This window comes from Coregonus lavaretus (genome assembly GCF_964263955.1).
Source record: "Coregonus lavaretus genome assembly, contig: HAP1_SCAFFOLD_5154, whole genome shotgun sequence".
Lineage (NCBI taxonomy): Eukaryota > Metazoa > Chordata > Actinopteri > Salmoniformes > Salmonidae > Coregonus > Coregonus lavaretus.
In genome coordinates this window covers 5,568-25,341 of record NW_028160570.1, presented here as the reverse complement: position 1 = coordinate 25,341, position 19,774 = coordinate 5,568, and the positions used below count along the sequence as shown (strand labels likewise).

The 19,774-nt window shown below is 41.5% G+C and overlaps 1 protein-coding gene across 4 annotated transcripts; it reads left to right on the top strand.

Annotated features, from left to right (window-relative positions):
* Nucleotides 1-432: 432 nt before the first annotated feature.
* On the top strand, nucleotides 433-14,934 carry LOC311121665 (synaptic vesicle glycoprotein 2B-like). 4 transcript variants are annotated; one of them, XM_084196122.1, is made up of 8 exons: nucleotides 433-1,139; nucleotides 1,378-1,476; nucleotides 2,821-2,982; nucleotides 3,318-3,480; nucleotides 3,831-3,952; nucleotides 4,299-4,462; nucleotides 4,697-4,778; nucleotides 6,071-8,034. In XM_084196122.1, the coding sequence occupies exons 1-8, from the start codon at nucleotides 1,040-1,042 to the stop codon at nucleotides 6,259-6,261; spliced, it is 1,083 nt and encodes a 360-aa protein (XP_084052248.1). In that variant the 5' UTR covers nucleotides 433-1,039; the 3' UTR covers nucleotides 6,262-8,034. The 4 variants fall into 4 exon arrangements, with proteins under 4 accessions (XP_084052248.1, XP_084052247.1, XP_084052250.1 ...); XM_084196121.1 differs by having other exon boundaries at nucleotides 6,068-8,034; XM_084196124.1 differs by lacking the exon at nucleotides 6,071-8,034 and adding an exon at nucleotides 14,832-14,934 and having other exon boundaries at nucleotides 436-1,139.
* Nucleotides 14,935-19,774: the final 4,840 nt, after the last annotated feature.

Sequence of the window (19,774 nt, the reverse complement as noted above, 5' to 3'; positions counted from 1 at the left end):
ATGGTTATCAACTGTACCCCAGGAATGGAATGGAAATCATAGAAAATAGGTGTTGTGGTGGCAGAGGCAGAGAAGTACTTGGGATTGCGAGATCTTACTGCAGAAGAGTTACATGGGGTGTTGAATGGTAGTGTCCCGTCCTTCCAGGACGTCAGCCTGGTGTAGGATCAGATTGGGTTAAATTAGTGCAATTGGGTGGTGGGTTTTTAATGAGTGTAGGGTTAGTTGGCAGGCAACATTTTTTTCTCTCCCTTTTCCCATTTTGTGTCACAAAGTATAATGGATTTGTACTCCAGTTGATGGCGGTAATGCAACATTATATTGGATGCCAACGCCGTTAAACCCCACCGAAGAAGAAGGCTAACAGCTCATCCATTTCTTAAAACAGGAAGTAGGTTCAGTTCACTCAGAGAAGAAGAGGCGAAGCAAGAGGGATAATATAGGCCAAAATCTGTCTACTCCGGCAGGTGGCGTTTTTCGTTTTTTTCGCTTATCAAGCGAGGAGTTTTTGTATGGATGTCAATGAGAGTGTCGAAAAAATTGAATGATTTATTTGCTACATGTGGCTTATTTGATAGAATCGAAGTTTTGTAATGCTTAGGTTGTTATGAGTGTACTGATATAAGTAGGACACGTGACAACCCGGCAACCTTGAGAAAAAACACCTCATATCGGAGTTGTGCTTGTTGTTCATGAACGTATAGCCCTCTCATTGGCTAGTTCATGAACGTATAGCCCTCTCATTGGCTAGTTCATGAACGTATAGCCCTCTCATTGGCTAGAATGGTCCCATCTGATCTTGCCTCCCCCTCCGACTGCCTTTCTTTTTTGAAGACATTTCTTTTCATTTTTTAGAGCGGCAACTAGAGTATCTAATCAATATAATGGATAATCTTGCGCTTCACTCCATAACTGTGTGTGGATAAATATGTGGTTCTCTGGTAATACAGTTACTATGCATCAAGAAGTATCCACTGACATGTAGTCTCGACAAAACAAGAAGTCGTACTGGAGTTTTAGCTTGCTGAAACAGCCGGCTATGTCTCGACAAATCCATATAGAGGCGTCCGGAGATGATGCAGCACGACCGCCACTTCTCACCAGCCACCCGGAGCTAGCTAGCCTTGACTCAGATGAAGGTACATGCGTAAACTCCACCTGGTGGACTTTGAAATGTCATGCACCCACCCTATCCGTAAACTAGTCCAACGTCTAGTCTTTACTAGTATACAAATGTAGTCCTGATGTCAAATGCAATATGTAGTAGGTGTAACTGCATTATCAGACTTGTGTTTTCCATGAGATGTTTTTAGTAATTAATGCTCATGCATTTTAAATGGCTTTGTAAATTGTCTGTTGTTTTTATTAACATTTCAGGTGAAGTTCTTTTTGAGAGGAGTAGTGGAGATAATGCAAATGATGTTCATGGACGTAGACAAAGAAAACTAACATATGAGGAAGCTGTTGAAGAAGCAGGTAGACTTTACTGGTATTTTGTGTTTGATGTGTAACACGAGGTGTATTCATTATTATAAACTGGGTGGTTTGAGCGCCGAATGCCTATTATTATAATAATAATAATAATAATAATAATAATAACTTTTTACTGCTCTAATTACCATGGTAACCAGTTTATAATAGCAATAAGGCACCTCTGGGGTTTGTGGTACAGTGCATTTGGAAAGTATTCAGATCCCTTGCCTTTTTCCACATTTTGTTCAATTACAGCCTTATTCTAAAATTGATTAAATTGTTTTTTTCACCCTCATCAATCTACACACAATACCTCATAAAAAACGTAAATATCACATTTTACATGTGTATTCAGACCCTTTACTCAGTACTTTGTTGAAGCACCTTTGGCAGCGATGACGCTACAAGCTTGGCACCCCTGTATTTGGGGAGTTTCTTCCATTCTTCTCTGCAGATCCTCAAGCTCTGTCAGGTTGGATGGGGCGCATCGCTGCACAGCTATTTTCTGGTCTCTCCAGAGATTTTCGATCGGGTTCAAGTCCGGGCTCTGGCCGGGCCACTCAAGGACAGTCAGAGACTTGTCCCGAAGGCATTCCTGCGTTGTCGTGGCTGTGTGCTTAGGGTCGTTGTCCTGTTGGAAGGTGAACCTTCGCCCCAGTCTGAGGTCCTCAGCGCTCTGGAGCAGGTTTTCATCAAGGATCTCTCTGTACTTTGCTCCGTTCATCTTTCCCTCGATCCTGACTAGTCTCCCAGTCCCTGCCGCTGAAAAACATCCCCACAGCATGATGTTGCCACCACCATGCTTCACCGTAGGGATGGTGCCAGGTTTCCTCCAGACGTGACGCTTGGCTTTCAAGCCAAAGAGTTCAATCTTGGTTTCATCAGACCAGATAATCTTGTTTCTCATGGTCTGAGAGTCCTTTAGGTGCCTTTTGGCAAACTCCAAGCGGGCTGTCTGTGCCTTTTACTGAGGATGGCTTCTGTCTGGCCACTCTACCATAAAGGTCTGATTGGTGGAGTGCTGCAGAGATGGTTGTCCTTCTGGAAGGTTCTCCCATCTCCACAGAGGAGCTCTGTCAGAGTGACCATCGGGTTCTTGGTCACCTCCCTGACCAAGGCCCTTCTCCCCCGATTGCTCAGTTTGGCCTGGAGGCCAGCTCTAGGAAGAGTCTTGGTGGTTCCAAACTTCTTCCATTTAATAATGATGGAGGCCACTGTGTTCTTGGGGACCTTCAATGCTACATAATTGTTTTTGATACCCTTCCCCAGATCACATCACACCATATTCTCATTAGAAAATAAACAGTATTCCTGTCTAGTGTCTGGTCTCTGCGCCCCACCTTTTAGGTTTTGGTTTGTTCCATGGGCTCCTGTTGGTGGTGTGTGGATGGGCCAACGCCAGTGACGCGGTGGAGATCCTGTGTGTTTCCTTTCTGCTGCCCACGGCCCGCTGTGACCTCCATCTCAGCTCCTCAGACATGGGGTTACTGACGGCCAACATTTTCCTCGGTAAGGAATAGCTTATATGGGTAAATAGTTGATATAATGTCAACTAAACAATTCAGTCATCACATTTAAAAAAGGCCTAAATATCAGTTCACTTGATTACAGATGCTGCTGTAGTACTGATATGTAAGGACAGACTTAATCTGGGTTCTATTAGTGTGAGAAGGCTCATGTGGTTAACAACCAAGTCATTCATCAATCACATGTAAAACCACATTTCACGTCAAGTTCAAGGTTTATGAATAACAACGTTGTTCGTAAGAAATCTGTGCATAAGAACCTTTTCTAAATGAGGCGTCTGAATTTTCTATGCTCTGTTTTGCACTTTGTTCCCATAGGAATGATGATAGGTGGGTACATGTGGGGTTACCTGGCTGACCAGAGGGGGCGCCAGAAGGTCTTGGTGATTTCCCTGACAGTGAACGGAGTGTTTGGGGCGCTGGCCAGCTTCGCCCCGAGGTTCTGGCTCTTCCTTCTACTACGGTTCATCAGCGGTGTAGGGTAAGCACTTTGTTACATACCCCTCTGTTTGGACCTAATGAAGATGGTACACGCAAACACACACACGCACACATCCACAAAGACACAAACACGGAAATGCAAAGTGAATAATTTCACAAACACTCAAAGCTGCATCTGCTCTCTTCATTTTTAAAGGATGAATTTCAACTTTCACCGGAACGTCTTTCCAGGGCATAGGCTAGTCATATGTTTCCCTCTCACCCTCGCCAACAGGCAGTTGTCATTGAAATACCTAGACTCTGCTCAGTTAACACTTTGGAAATCTACTGTGTAGGACTCTTTAAGTGTGTAGTGGATTCTAACAAGTCTTTTCCGTTTGCCTTTTCCAGGGTGGGAGGTTCAATCCCAGTCATCTTCTCCTACTTTTCAGAGTTTCAGCCCAGGCTGAAGAGAGGGGCCATGATAAGTGCTCTGGCCACCTTCTGGATGGCAGGGAATATCCTGGCAGCAGGTGTGCAGTGGACGCCATTAATACACATTGTCTTCTGTCACAGTCAGATGATGCTTGTCCTCGTATCAAATGTTTGAGGGAGGTAGAGATGATTACTGTTGCATGTGTCTGTAGGCAATGTTTAGGTGCACATGCTCATTAAAACCATAAAATATAGGCCCATGTCCAATAATATAATTTTTCTGTTTTAAGTGTCAATCATTCGTGAGACGTGTACGTAATGGAAATACATTGACAAATATTCTAGCCACACACTTTTGCTCCAATGCAAATGTATTTATTGAAAGTCACAATATGTGATGCTAATGAACATTTGGTAAGCGTCTGGGTGTGTGTTTGCCTACAGGCCTGGCGTGGCTGATCATTCCCCGGACCTGGGTTGGCTTTTCTCTGGGTGGGCTGGACTTCCAGAGCTGGAGGCTGTTTGTGGTGCTGTGCTCTGTCCCCAGCCTCACATCGGCACTCATCTTCAGTCTGGCCATGCCCGAAAGCCCCCGGTTCCTCATGGAGGTACACCAGTGCTTACAGGCCACCGATCTTTAAAATCCAAAATGCTTTCTTTAAAGACCACCTTTTTGTGTAACAATAGGCCGTACAGTATAGCTCCGATAAGTGTTTCTGAATAATCCAATAGGACCCTTAGCCTTGTATACAAGTCCAACCAAGTTCAACAAGTTAGTTTACAAAATAATATCCGTAATTTGGTTTGTTTCATCATTAAACACACTTCTCTTTCTTTGCCAGGCTGGCCGTGAGACAGAAGCCCTACATGTCTTCTGCAGGATGTTTGGCAATAAACCACAGAGGCAGTCTCAAGACATTCCCAGTATGTACCTTAGTGCAGGAGTTCCCAAACTGTGGGTCGGGACCCAGTGGGTCGGGGCAGTGGTGCAGATAGGTCGCCGGTTCATCCGATTGACATTTTTTTGCCCATAGATACACATCATTGAATTATTAGTAAATTCCTTAACATTAGTCACAAGAGTTAGATGTTTTGAATGTTATTGTTTTATTATATTTTGGTCTGAGTATGTTTTTTCACTGCTCAGAACCGGCCCTTTTGTTCTGGGGGCCTTAAGATTATTAATAATAATGTATGCACTCACTAACTGTAAGTCGCTCTGGATAAGAGCGTCTGCTAAATGACTAAAATGTATGTAAATGTAAGAACCTTTTGGTCGGGGGGAACCATGTGTTGCTTTGCGTCACAGCTCAACCCTTATCGGGGGTTTGTCAGTCAAAAGAACACGTCAATTAGAGGGTTATGAAGCAAAAGGTTTGTGAACCCCAATGTATACCATCCCATAAATCTCCAGGTATAACAAACTTTAATATATCAGATATTGGTTTTGTTAAAATGTTTTACTTTTTAAAGAAATACTTACATAAAATGGCATATTATTTCATACAAAATTAATTCAAAAGTGGAGTTCAGCAGGCACATTTATTGAGTATAAAGATTACAATCTAAACATAAAGGTATCAATTTAGAGTTATTAAAGTGACTTACTAATAACTTCCATTAAATAAGCTGTTAATGCTTGTAAATGCTTGATAAATGGTTTGTAAATGGTTATAATAGTTACAAATGCCTACGATGCTTATAAGTGTTGTAAATGTTGAAAATAATGCTGGACTACTCATTTATTGATAACCTATTATTTTTTGATACTTGCTAAACAAGTTTCAGTAATTAGAAGTGATTCATCACACTTACAAATCATCAAATATAAACTAAAATATTCTACTTTATTACATCCAAAATTGTGGACCTTCATATTCTATACAAACCCAGATAAATGTACTATGTTACTGTAACATGAATAGTACAGGTCATGAAACCTTTCCCTCAAGGACTCTTGATACATGGGAGTTTCCCATCCCTAAGGAGTTATAGGAGGGGCTGCACAAACCCAGTCACAACTACAATGGACAAACTAATGGCCCTGGCAAGAATCCCCTGTGTGAATTCTAAGTAATCTTGCATAACTATTACCACTATCATCGGAAGATAGTTAATCAGCATTGTGACTAGAATAATCAAAATGATCCTGAAGACCCTCATCTTCATGTTCTTTGTCCCTTCTCTCTCCCTGTCCCCCTCCCGCTGCCCAGTAGGTTTCAGAGCAATCAGAACTGTCAAACAGCAGAACAACTTCATAGAGAACCAGACCAGGGAACTACTTAAGATAAATTCTACTGTATCACTCCTATCAGCAAAGGTCAAGCAGGCCAACCCTGAACATGCTATCTTATATCTCAGGTGTTTGTACTTCAGGAAGACCACAGAGCGGACCACCGCCAGGTAGCACTCCACACCGATATAGGATTGGAACACGGGCTGGCCAGTGAACATGAAAACTAGGAAAAATGCAGTAGTATGTCGAAGAACACCTAGAACATGTTGGTCCAGATAGGCTTAGGCAATGCACAAGCAGACAAAGATTTCAGACACAACGAGGTTGAGAACGAAGAAGTCTGAGGCCACCAAACCTTCCCCTCCCCTCACTATCAGAGGACATAGACATTAGTGGGGAGACTCAAAATGATGTTGGTTACTAAAGAAACAAGGAAGACTAATGCGGCTGCTCCAATGTCAGGATCCAAAGTGACAGTGGAAGTAGTAGTTGCGGTTTTTGCAATAGACCTGTTAATCCCTTCAATATCTGTGGCTTCAGTGGACACTGTAAAAAGTGTGAAAAGGGGTCAGGGATTTCTATTGTCGAGAAGCAGATGACTACTAAATTGTTTTTTATCGAAAAGGTTTAGAATTAAACTGACTGCATGTGGATGGAATTTACATAAACTCTTAAGCCAAAACTAATTCAAAACGTACAGTGCCTTCGGAAAGTATTCAGACCCCTTGACTTTTTACACATTTTGTTACGTTACAGCCTTATTCTAAAATGGAAAAAAACTAGTTTTTCCCTCATTTGCTATGAGACTCGAAATTGAGCTCAGGTGCGTCCTGTTTCCGTTGATTATCCTTGATGTTTCTACAACTTGATTGGAGTCCACCTGTGGTAAATGCAGTTGACTGGACATGATTTGGAAAGGCACACGCCTGTCTATATAAGGTCCCACTGTTGACAGTGCATGTCAGAGCAAAAGCCAAGCCATGAGGTCGAAGGAATTGTCCGTAGAGCTCCGAGACAGGATTGTGTCGAGGCATAGATCTGAGGAAGGGTACCAAAAAATTTCTGCAGCATTGAAGGTCCCCAAGAACACAGTGGCCTCCATCATTCTTAAATGGAAGAAGTTTGGAACCACCAAGACTCTTCATAGAGCTGGCCGCCCGGCCAAACTGAGCAATCGGGGGAGAAGGGCCTTGGTCAGGTATGTGACCAAGAACCCGATGGTCACTCTGACAGAGCTCCATAGTTCCTCTGTGGAGATGGGAGAACCTTCCAGAAGGACAACCATCTCAGCAGCACTCCACCAATCAGGCCTTTATGGTAGTTGCCAGACGGAAGCCACTCCTCAGTAAAAGGCACATGACAGCCCACTTGGAGTTTGCCAAAAGGCACCTAAAGACTCTCAGACCATGAGAAACAAGATTCTCTGGTCTAATGAAACCAAGATTTAACTATTTGGCCTGAATACCAAGCGTCACGTCTGGAGGAAACCTGGCACCATCCCTACGGTGAATCATGGTGATGGCAGCATCATTCTGTGGGGATGTTTTTCAACGGCAGGGACTGGGAGACTAGTCAGGATCGAGGGAAAGATGAACGGAGAAGAGTACAGAGAGATCCTTGATGAAAACCTGCTCCAGAGCGCTCAGGACCTCAGACTGGGGCGAAGGTTCAACTTCCAACAGGACATCGACCCGACGCACACAGCCAAGACAACGCAGGAGCGGGCTCTGGCCAGAGCCCAGACTTGAACCCGATCGAACATCTCTTGGGAGACCTGAAAATAGCTGTGCAGCGACGCTCCCCAAATACAGGTGTACCAAGCTTGTAGTGTGTCACAATAATTTTGTTATCTTAATGGTTGAAGTTAAACACTTCTTAAATCTTTGAATAATTCCCAGAGGTATAAATCTCTAGTTTTAAATAAATTAAACAAAGATTTCTTACTGCAATGGTCAGTCTTTATTCATTGAGAGCGCTCTGCCCTCTCAAGTTCAGAGTCCATCTTTTATACACACACACCAGAGTAAAAATCCCACCCCGCTTTAGGCAGGCTGTATTTTTCCACTGTACACATATATATCATTATCATATTCTGCAACATGTTTCATAATCTCCTCCAAGCCTAACGGTGTCTTCCCGCCCTAAATTGGGAGGCCTATTTCCTTATCTTGGTTTCACAGTTGTAAGTTGACTGTCGACAGTTCTCCTGCTCCTTTGTTGTTTGGCCTAAATCCTACTCATATGCTAAATAGTAACACAATGTCATAATCTTTACTTGTCCTATGCACACACATTATTATCTTATTATTCTTAATACATTTCACACCGTTACATAGTGACATGGTGGAATATTTTAGTCACTACAAATTCTCCTATCATAGTGTCATACCCATGAAGACTCAAGGCTGTAATCCAGGGGTGTCAAACTCATTTTAGCTCAGGGGCCACATGGAGGAAAATCTATTCCCAAGTGGGCCGGACCGGAAAAATCATGGTATATATAACTTCAAAACAGCAACTTCAGATTGTTTTCTTTGTTTTAATATGATCAACATACAACATAAAGCTGGAGCCTGAGGACAGTGTGTCCAAAATAGTACAAGCACAACATCACTATTGATCATAAAACACCTCAAGTTTATTTGAAAATTCTAAAGAAAAAGAACACACAAACACACAATGCCTCAGTGATTAACAGAACTGTTTCACAGATCACAGAACTATATCAGGGTGTCATTTCTCAGGCAGAAATGTAGATACAAATAATGAAATCCTGTTCCCCAAACAAGTGCAACAACCACAGAGTCAAGAATAGGTTAAATATACAAATAAAATAAAATCAATTAAAAACAATAGCACATCAACATAAAAACATATAAACATAAATCTGAAAGCGTTGCTCAAACTCCCGTAACAGTCCAGTTATTTTATCTTTGAACCGCTTCATGTCTGCCACATGTTGGGTCGCGCACACATTTTTCAGACAGGGGAAGTGAGCTGCATCACCACCGGCAAGTTGCGTCTCCCACAATGACAGCTTCAACTTGAAAGAACGTATGCTGTCATAATACTGCGTGACAACTTTGTTGCGCCCTTGCAGCTGTTTGTTCAAGTTATTCAGGTGCTCTGTAACATCCACCATAAATGTAAGGTCCGGCATCCATTCTGCGGAATGAAATTCTAACACTGGTTTGCCCTTTTCTTCCATGAACTGTTCAATTTCCTCTCGTAAATCAAAGAAACGCCTCAGCACAGCACCTCGGCTTAACCATCTTACCTCAGTGTGGTATGGCAGGCCATAGATGTGGTCTTTCTCTCTGAGAATGCTGTCAAACTGACGGTGATTCAGGCTTCTGGATCGGATGAAATGAACAGTTTGGATGACCACCTTCATGACGTTATCCATCTTTAATGACTTGCAACACAAAGCCTCCTGGTGCAAAATACAGTGAAAAGTCAAAAAATCACGTCCTCCATTTGCAGATTGCACTTTCTCTCTGAACTTTGTCACAATGCCTGCTTTTTTCCCGATCATTGAGGGCGCACCATCTGTAGCCAGGCTGACAGCGCGGGACCAGTTCACTCCGACCCTGTCCAGCGCGCCGACGAGTGCGGTAAAAATATCAGCTGCTGTCGTTGTATCTGTCATCGGCACCAACTCCACGAACTCCTCGGTGACGGTCAATGTGTCATCAACTCCGCGGATGAAAAAATGGCCAGTTGTGCAACATCTGTAATGTCCGTGCTTTCATCAATTGCAACCGAAAACGCAATAAATGACTTTACTTTTTGCTTCAACTGGCTGTCCAAATCCACTGAAAGATCGGAAATCCTGTCTGCAACTGTGTTTCTTGTCAGGCTGATATTTGCAAAAGCCTGCCGCTTTTCAGGGCACACAATCTCCGCTGCCTTCATCATGCATGTTTTTACAAATTCACCCTCACTAAATGGTTTTGAAGCCACTGCGATTTCATTAGCAATGAGGTAGCTAGCTTTCACTGCAGCGTCACTGATGTCTCGGCTGTGAGTAAACACAGACTGCTGTTTCTTCAGACCCGCCAACAGTTCATTCACCTTCTCTCATCTCCGCTGTCCTTGAAAGTTGTCATATTTGTCGGCATGAAGACTCACATAGAGGCGACGAAGGTTATATTCTTTCAGCACTGCAACATGCTCTGAACACACCAAACATACAGCTTTCCCATTCAATTCCGTGATTAAATAGGATGACCATTTTTTTTGGAACACTCTGCACTCTGCGTCCACTTTTCTCTTTTTTGACAGAGACATATTGGGGCAATGAGGGTGCCAAAGCACATAATGTTAAAAGTAGAAGCCGTAATAAATATTGCGGGCAAAACAAAGTAGCTCATTGGCTGCACGTGCTTGACCTACTTGCTCTGCCCCGGTATAAACAGTTTGCTTGCTTAACACAATTGCTATTGCGCCATCCAGTGGACGCAATTGGAACAGCAGTTTATTTTATTGAAAAATAGCAGCGCATTTTTATACCCCCAAAAAAAACAAAAAAAAAAAAAAAAAAAATTTTTTTTTTTTTTTTGAAATCATCTCGCGGGCCGGATTAAACCCGTTTGCGGGCCGGATCCGGCCCGCGGGCCGTATGTTTGACACCCCTGCTGTAATCGCTCCCAAAGGTGCTTCAACAAAGTACTGAGTAAAAGGTCTGAATGCTTATGTAAATGTGATATTTCATTATTTTTATTATTTTTACCTGATTTCGCTTTGTCATTATGGGGTATTGTGTGTAGATTAATGAGGAGAAAAACAAAACAATTTAATCCATTTTAGAATAAGGCTGTAACATAACAATGTGGCAAAAGTATGAAAATGTATAAACTCACTAACTGTAAGTCGCTCTGGATAAGAGCGTCTGCTAAATGACTAAAATCTAAATGTAAAAGTCAAGGGGTCTGAATACTTTCCGAATGCACTGTAGGTGCTTTTAAATAGGAAGACACACCACTAGCTAACAATCAATGGAAGTGATAGGGGCAATCGTCTAATGTTTTTTAAAGAATTGCCAAATCACCTTTGAGTAACGTCAAACCAAATATTGCGTTGATTTGACTCTTTTCTTTAACATTGCATGATTGCCCCTATCATTTCCATTGATTGTTAGCTAGCGCTGGCTAAAGATAGCAGAAGTTTCTAGTGGCTGTTTAAAGAAACCATGGATTACAGTTTCTCCTTGCACATGTCATAGACTACTTTCAGGGGATAGGAACCATCTAACATCAAGTTATAAAATCCTGAACTTCCCCTTACATAGTACTTCATTCATTTGTTAACATTGATGGTCTGTAAAAACCAATTACTATATGAATGGACAAAGTCATCGATCACGTGACACTGTTCATTCCTATGTCATGATCTCATCAGTCCATTCGAAGCTTTCAGGCCCCGTACACACTCCGGTCGTGCAACGGATATACAACCAGACCTGGGTTCAAATACATGATTTTGTATCACATATCAGTATAGGATTAGGTATGCTTCATATTGTGGACCCTGCTCAATATACATATCTTGGAGGGACCAGTTAGACAAGGGGTGTCATGTGGCTCATGGGCAGTGGCGATTCTAACATGTAAATCTTGGTGAGGCAAACCCCAAAACTTTTTTTGCTGCAATGCACAACACCACCCTAAACAATACATTAATTGCACTATAACGGTGACAAACGGTGCCCACAAACTGTTAGGGCCTACATAAAGCTGTCCCAACAGAAGTCCCAACAACTTACCACTGCTACACCTGGCTATCAGCGGAGCCTTGTCTGGCAGCGAAACAGTTTATTCAGCCTCATTTACTGCCTTTTTAAAAACATAGCTGATATGGCTGACTTGCATAAGCAAATGTGGTTTCTACTGACAATTGAGATGTACAAACTATGGCATAAGGGGACGACGAGCGGATAAGAGGCAATCCGTAATTTCGATTAAGACATTAATGAGCGAGCTAGGACGGATGTAGTCAATATAACAATTTGTTCAGCACTTTTGAAATGTACAGCGACAGAATTCAAACATGGGCCGTTCTTACAGTATTTTCCCTCTACACCAAGTCAGAACCGTAGAATAAATAAAGGGGGTATATAAGCAGACAATGAAAGCTCTTACAATATTAAATGATTACATTTTTCCCTGAGTTCCCAGTTGTCTTGAACTCACTGAAATCAGATTTCCCAGTTCCGAGTTAATTTTGGTTTGAGCGCGGCCGAAATCATGCTGGATTGACAGCATGGCCAATGTTGAATGTTTATCATTTTTAGCTTGGAAAAGAGACCTTTTAAACCCAGACTTGGGACCACACACCCACTACACTGAATAGCAGGCTAGTGATTAATTTGCAATGCTTGCAGTTAGCCACTGATTCCGTCCAAACCACTCATTGTTGAATTTGCAATTTCCAACTTGGAAATGAGCACCGATACGTTTTATCTATAATTTCTCTTAATTATTTATCTTTATATGACAAGGATAAAAAAATATTTGCCAGTAGATTGTCGACTTGATTCATGATGACGACTGCTTGCTAAGATTTTGAAAGTATGACGTTGACTGTCCCCCCCAAAAAAAATTGTAAAGTGGTTATCCCACTGGCTATAGGGTGAATGCATCAATTTGTGAGTCGCTCTGGACTAGAGCGTCTGCTAAATGACGTAAATGTGCCCTTGAGCAAGGCACTTAACCCTAATTGCTCCTGTAAGTCGCTCTGGAGAAGAGCGTCTGCTAAATGACTAAAATGTAAAATGTAAAAAAATGATCAGTCCAGTCAAAGCTACTGTAGATTTGATGTCATGTTATTTGTGGCCAATGACCTTGAGCCTTCTTGGATGGGCACTTCTAATGTAACTCTATGGCAGCACCCAAGGGATTGCATTTTCGAGCTCTACCCTTAGATTTGGCGGTGACGTAGTGTCCCCATGAGTGACAGAACACTGAGCCAATCAAGGCACAACTATAGAACATTACCAACTCCTATGCTCCGTATTTTCCGCTGGCTGCCCCACCACCACAGAAAGCACTGAGCTAGGCTGAAACGCCTGCATTTTGGAGCTGCCTTACTCAAGAAAGCTAAAAAGAGACCATGTTTGTATGCTGCTTTATTAACTCAATGATATACAGTGAGGGGAAAAAAGTATTTGATCCCCTGCTGATTTTGTACGTTTGCCCACTGACAAAGAAATGATCAGTCTATAATTTTTATGGTAGGTTTATTTGAACACTGAGAGACAGAATAACGACAACAAAATCCAGAAAAACGCATGTCAAAAATGTTATCAATTGATTTGCATTTTAATTAAGGAAATAAGTATTTGACCCCTCTGCAAAACATGACTTAGTACTTGGTGGCAAAACCCTTGTTGGCAATCACAGAGGTCAGACGTTTCTTGTAGTTGGCCACCAGGTTTGCACACATCTCAGGAGGGATTTTGTCCCACTCCTCTTTGCAGATCTTCTCCAAGTCATTAAGGTTTCGAGGCTGACGTTTGGCAACTCAAACCTTCAGCTCCCTCCACAGATTTTCTATGTGATTAAGGTCTGGAGACTGGCTAGGCCACTCCAGAACCTTAATGTGCTTCTTCTTGAGCCACTCCTTTGTTGCCTTGGCCGTGTGTTTTGGGTCATTGTCATGCTGGAATACCCATCCACGACCCATTTTCAATGCCCTGGCTGAGGAAGGAGGTTCTCACCCAAGATTTGACGGTACATGGCCCCGTCCATCATCCCTTTGATGCGGTGAAGTTGTCCTGTCCCCTTAGCAGAAAAACACCCCCAAAGCATAATGTTTCCACCTCCATGTTTGACGGTGGGGATGGTGTTCTTGGGGTCATAGGCAGCATTCCTCCTCCAAACACGGCGAGTTGAGTTGATGCCAAAGAGCTCAATTTTGGTCTCATCTGACCACAACCAACACTTTCACCCAGTTCTCATGCGTTTTTCTGCATTTTGTTGTTGTTATTCTGTCTCTCACTGTTCAAATAAACCTACCATTAAAATTATAGACTGATCATTTCTTTGTCAGTGGGCAAACGTACAAAATCAGCAGGGCATCAAATACTTTTTTCCCTCACTGTATATATTTCTTAGCTAAAAAGTTGGGGCTCAAAACAGTTGGCACTCATGATCTTTCTCATCAGTCCCTCTTCACAGTAATGGCCCCAAATGGCAAAATCACACTTGCAAGTTAGACAGACACACAGTATATTTTTGTCTCACATATGTTTTAGCTCCCCATATCCCTGTACTAAAAGCTGCACAATTCTGTTGATATCATCTTTTCAAATCCCTTTATGTTTTGGCCTCAAGTAACTGCACATACTGTATTAGCTCATATACCAGAGGTGATCAATCTTGGGACTCTATTCAATCTGTATCGCTGAGGTGCTACAGATTGCGCGATAGAAATGTAAAGGTCATTTCCAATTGAGCCGATATATGCAGTGTTTCCGATGAATGCAGTCTCCGCTAACGCGGAAACATTGCCTTTCAATTTAAATCACACTGAACTTCCGTGATACGGATTGAATAGAGCCCTTACCCTTCACGTTTCAGTGTGGTTGAAGGCTTTTGCTCCAGCCAAGCAGTAAACATACTTGATTCTACTAATCATAGTCTTCCATCATGGCCTTGATTAGTAGAATTAGATGTGTTAATGATGCTACTACTTTTCACTTGATGTCATGTTAAATATGGTGTGTTGTGTATCGTTGACAGATTTGTGGGCTGCATGCCCCTTCTGAGAAGAAAGAGAGGGAGACTATGAGAGGTGGAACACACACTCAACGCTTTGTCAACCTCCTCAAACAGGTAACACCATGCATACATGTACACGTGCTCACAGACATAGGAGACAGGCACATACACAAATAGGCGCACACACACTCGTGTTTTTTTTTTTTTCAAGACTGAAGCGCCCTCCGATGGGATATAACAGCTTCAGAACTAATGGATTTGCTGAAGGAAATGTTGTACTGTACTTAATGCTGCATCTCAGATCCCCTATATATATATATATATATATATATATATATATATATATACATAAATACATACATACATACATACATACATACATACATACATACATACATACAGTGGGGAAAAAAAGTATTTAGTCAGCCACCAATTGTGCAAGTTCTCGCACTTAAAAAGATGAGAGAGGCCTGTCATTTTCATCATAGGTACACCTCAACAATGACCGACAAAATGAGAAAAAAAATCCAGAAAATCACATTGTAGGATTTTTAATGAATTTATTTGCAAATTATGGTGGAAAATAAGTATTTGGTCAATAACAAAAGTTTCTCAATAGTTTGTTATATACCCTTTGTTGGCAATGACACAGGTCAAATGTTTTCTTTAAGTCTTCACAAGGTTTTCACACACTGTTGCTGGTATTTTGGCCCATTCCTCCATGCAGATCTCCTCTAGAGCAGTGATGTTTTGGGGCTGTCGCTGGGCAACACAGACTTTCAACTCCCTCCAAAGATTTTCTATGGGGTTGAGATCTGGAGACTGGCTAGGCCACTCCAGGACCTTGAAATGCTTCTTACGAAGCCACTCCTTCGTTGCCCGGGCGGTGTGTTTGGGATCATTGTCATGCTGAAAGACCCAGCCACGTTTCATCTTCAATGCCCTTGCTGATGGAAGGAGGTTTTCACTCAAAATCTCACGATACATGGCCCCATTCATTCTTTCCTTTACACGGATCAGTCGTCCTGGTCCCTTTGCAGAAAAACAGCCCCAAAGCATGATGTTTCCACCCCCATGCTTCACAGTAGGTATGGTGTTCTTTGGATGCAACTCAGCATTCTTTGTCCTCCAAACACGACGAGTTGAGTTTTTACCAAAAAGTTTCATCTGACCATATGACATTCTCCCAATCCTCTTCTGGATCATCCAAATGCACTCTAGCAAACTTCAGACGGGCCTGGACATGTACTGGCTTAAGCAGGGGGACACGTCTGGCACTGCAGGATTTGAGTCCCTGGCGGCGTAGTGTGTTACTGATGGTAGGCTTTGTTACTTTGGTCCCAGCTCTCTGCAGGTCATTCACTAGTTCCCCCCGTGTGGTTCTGGGATTTTTGCTCACCGTTCTTGTGATCATTTTGACCCCACGGGGTGAGATCTTGCGTGGAGCCCCAGATCGAGGGAGATTATCAGTGGTCTTGTATGTCTTCCATTTCCTAATAATTGCTCCCACAGTTGATTTCTTCAAAGCAAGCTGCTTACCTATTGCAGATTCAGTCTTCCCAGCCTGGTGAAGGTCTACAATTTTGTTTCTGGTGTCCTTTGACAGCTCTTTGGTCTTGGCCATAGTGGAGTTTGGAGTGTGACTGTTTGAGGTTGTGGACAGGTGTCTTTTATACTGATAACAAGTTCAAACAGGTGCCATTAATACAGGTAACGAGTGGAGGACAGAGGAGCCTCTTAAAGAAGAAGTTACAGGTCTGTGAGAGCCAGATCTTGCTTGTTTGTAGGTGACCAAATACTTATTTTCCACCATAATTTGCAAATAAATTCATTAAAAATCCTACAATGGGATTTTCTGGAAATGTTTTTCTCAATTTGTCTGTCATAGTTGACGTGTACCTATGATGAAAATTACAGGCCTCTCTCATCTTTTTAAGTGGGAGAACTTGCACAATTGGTGGCTGACTAAATACTTTTTTCCCCACTGTATATATATATATATATATATATATATATATGTATGCTGTTGGCCTTATAGTAATAAATTATGTATCGTTAAGGCAAAATGTTTGGAAATGTCAAAAGTAAAATATAGTAAACATGATTGACATTCTATAATCCAGATGTATGTTTAAATAAGCAATATAGCCAATACAGTGTGTAACCATGCCTTAATGTATGTATGTGTATTATTTTTGAGAAAGGGTCTGCCACCAATATAATGAGATAAGAGGAAGAGGTCATATGGAAAAGTTCACATAGCCTTTTTGGAGAAAAACAACATGTGACATCTAGACGTTGAAAGATAAGGGTGGCGTGGCCATGGAAGAAGTTAATCAATTACCCTAAGGATAGCAACTGTGTATGCTATGCAAGGATGACTATGCTCTTGTATTTGTATAAAAGGAGATCTTTGAGCCAAGGAGAGCCAGTTCTTTCTGCATGGAGAAAGGCTCAGGCTTTGAATGCAATAAAGTCTAAATTCTTAAATTCACAGGCTCTGATGTCTTGAGAGATATTTTTGAGTTGATTATCTAGTAAAATGTTTCTACAACATAATTGGCGTCACGAACAGGATTTGATAGGGATCAGTGACGGTATGTATTTGCAGTTGTGAAACGGCTTGGACGGACCATACAAACAAAAGCGGCCGCTTTTAAAAAGGTAAGAAGTTCTTACTAAAATAGTATAACGTTTGTGTGGTCCGATCCGGGGCTCGGCAACATCTAAAGAAATACCAAGTAGGTCTCTCCAAATTTAAGAACCAGAAAGTTAGACACTATGAGCTTTTGAATTTAAGAATACATGTCGCTGTTGTTTGTCTGAACCGTCTGTTCAATTGATTTGATTCATTTGATTCAGTTGATTCATCTTGCTGATTGCTATGTCTGGGTCATTTCGACACGGGTGGTTGTACGGCTGGCTGAGCGATCAGACAATAACAGGTTAAGTCCTGCAGATACCGCTTTAGACGTTAATCGTCTTGAGGACTGCATAGGTAGGCAGAAATCCTGGGTAATGCCGCTTCTTTTTCTGTGTTGAGGAAGTGTAACAGAAAAATTAGGGCAGAATTGACAGGTCGCTTAGCAAAGCGTAGTATAAATAGAAATCTTGTGGATACCGCTTTGGAGGGCTATAATTAGCATTCCATTGGCCTGAACAGACAAGATTACTTACGGATACCGCTCTGATGATAAATTCTTTGTTAGAGGTCTGTACGGGTAAGTAGTGAATCATCCTGTGTTGTGATGATGTCAATATTATGTAGGGTCTATCATTTGATTCATTTGATTCAGTTGATTCATCTTGCTGATTGCTATGTCTGGGTCATTTCGACACGGGTGGTTGTACGGCTGGTTGAGCGATCAGACAATAACAGGTTAAGTCCTGCAGATACCGCTTTAGACGTTAATCGTCTTGAGGACTGCATAGGTAGGCAGAAATCCTGGGTAATGCCGCTTCTTTTTCTGTGTTGAGGAAGTGTAACAGAAGAATTAGGGCAGAATTGACAGGTCACTTAGAAAAGCGTAGTAGTGAAGTCCAGGTATGTAATACTTAGGGGGCTATAAATAGAAATCTTGTGGATACCGCTTTGGGGCTATGATTAGCATTCCATTGGCCTGAACAGACAAGATTACTTACGGATACCGCTCTGATGATAAATTCTTTGTTAGAGGTCTGTACGGGTAAGTAGTGAATCATCCTGTGTTGTGATGATGTCAATATTATGTAGGGTCTATCAGGTAAAAAAGTTAGGTCATCCTGAGTAGATGAACGGGTTAAATAGCTACAAGGGCTTCCAAATTTTGATAAAGTGTTATATATAGAGTAGGTCTGCTCATCTGTGTGAGTGAGAATATAATATTAAATCCTGTAAGTAGATAGCCTTTCTGTAAGGAAGGGAAATCTATTTGAGGTTGGTTGAAGCTTCTGTCTGATGGAGAAAGGGTGTGCAAAATCTCTCTTAGGAAAGAGAAGAATAAATGGTGCGTGGGTATTCATTGACCAACTGAGTGTAGAAAATTCACGTTACCAGGAGGGGTAGAATAAATCCTGTTGGAGGAACAGGTCACGTTTATTGGTGTGGTCATATGACGTCTATGCATTGTATTTTGATAAATCTGTTAGGGTATGTTTCTGACATTATATTTAGAAACTTTAGAGGTGATGCAGTATTATGATAAATTGACTACAGTAAAATAATAACTAGGATAGGGTTAACATTCCAAATTTGGGCCCTTTGATAGAATAAAATATTCCTGTAGGTTATACAAAGTAATTAAGGGCGTTTAAGAACAACATTGTATAAATATGGAATAAGAGTGGTATAATGATGTAAATTAGTTGCACTCTGAAGTTTGAATGATGAGATATAGAGGTGTGTTTGATAATTATAGATACATTGAAATAATAAGCTTTTCTTGTAAATTATATCTTGGAGTTTCGTACAACAATGCCTGTCATAGAATTTTGTAAGATCAGGGAATAGTGACCAGCATATATGATTCTAGGAGGATTCTATGACTGAGGGAAAGGATTTGGGTAATTTGTTGTTTGTTCTGCTGAGACTAGATGGTGATTAACTGATTTGTGGCAATAAAGAATAATTAGAAACATGAATGGTTTGGTAGATATGAATATATGGAATATAATGAATTTTATGTGAGTGTGATTTAATACGAGGGATTGGATAAAATTATAGGTGTTGATTTGCCCAAACACGTAGATGTACGTGGAAATGGGAGAGAGTACATAGGACATGTGGTAGAATTAAGCATTATAATAAACTATCTATTATTTCAGAAGCAGATATATAATTCATTTGGTTAGGTCGTTAGATCTATTTCAAAATCAATGAATGTGGGGTTTGACTTGTTGACTGCTAAGTTGATTACGTTGAGCGTGTGAGATCTGTGTCCTTCAAAGCTATTTTCTGATAAAGTGTGGTATGTGTCAGATACTGA

Coding starts and splice junctions, on each gene's coding strand:
- LOC311121665 (XM_084196121.1), top strand. CDS start 1,040: ATGTCTCGACAAATCCATATAGAGGCGTCCGGAGATGATGCAGCACGA. Junction 1,477..2,820: donor GGAAGCTGTTGAAGAAGCAG/GTAGACTTTACT, acceptor CCCACCTTTTAG/GTTTTGGTTTGTTCCATGGG. Junction 3,953..4,298: donor AGGGAATATCCTGGCAGCAG/GTGTGCAGTGGA, acceptor GTTTGCCTACAG/GCCTGGCGTGGCTGATCATT.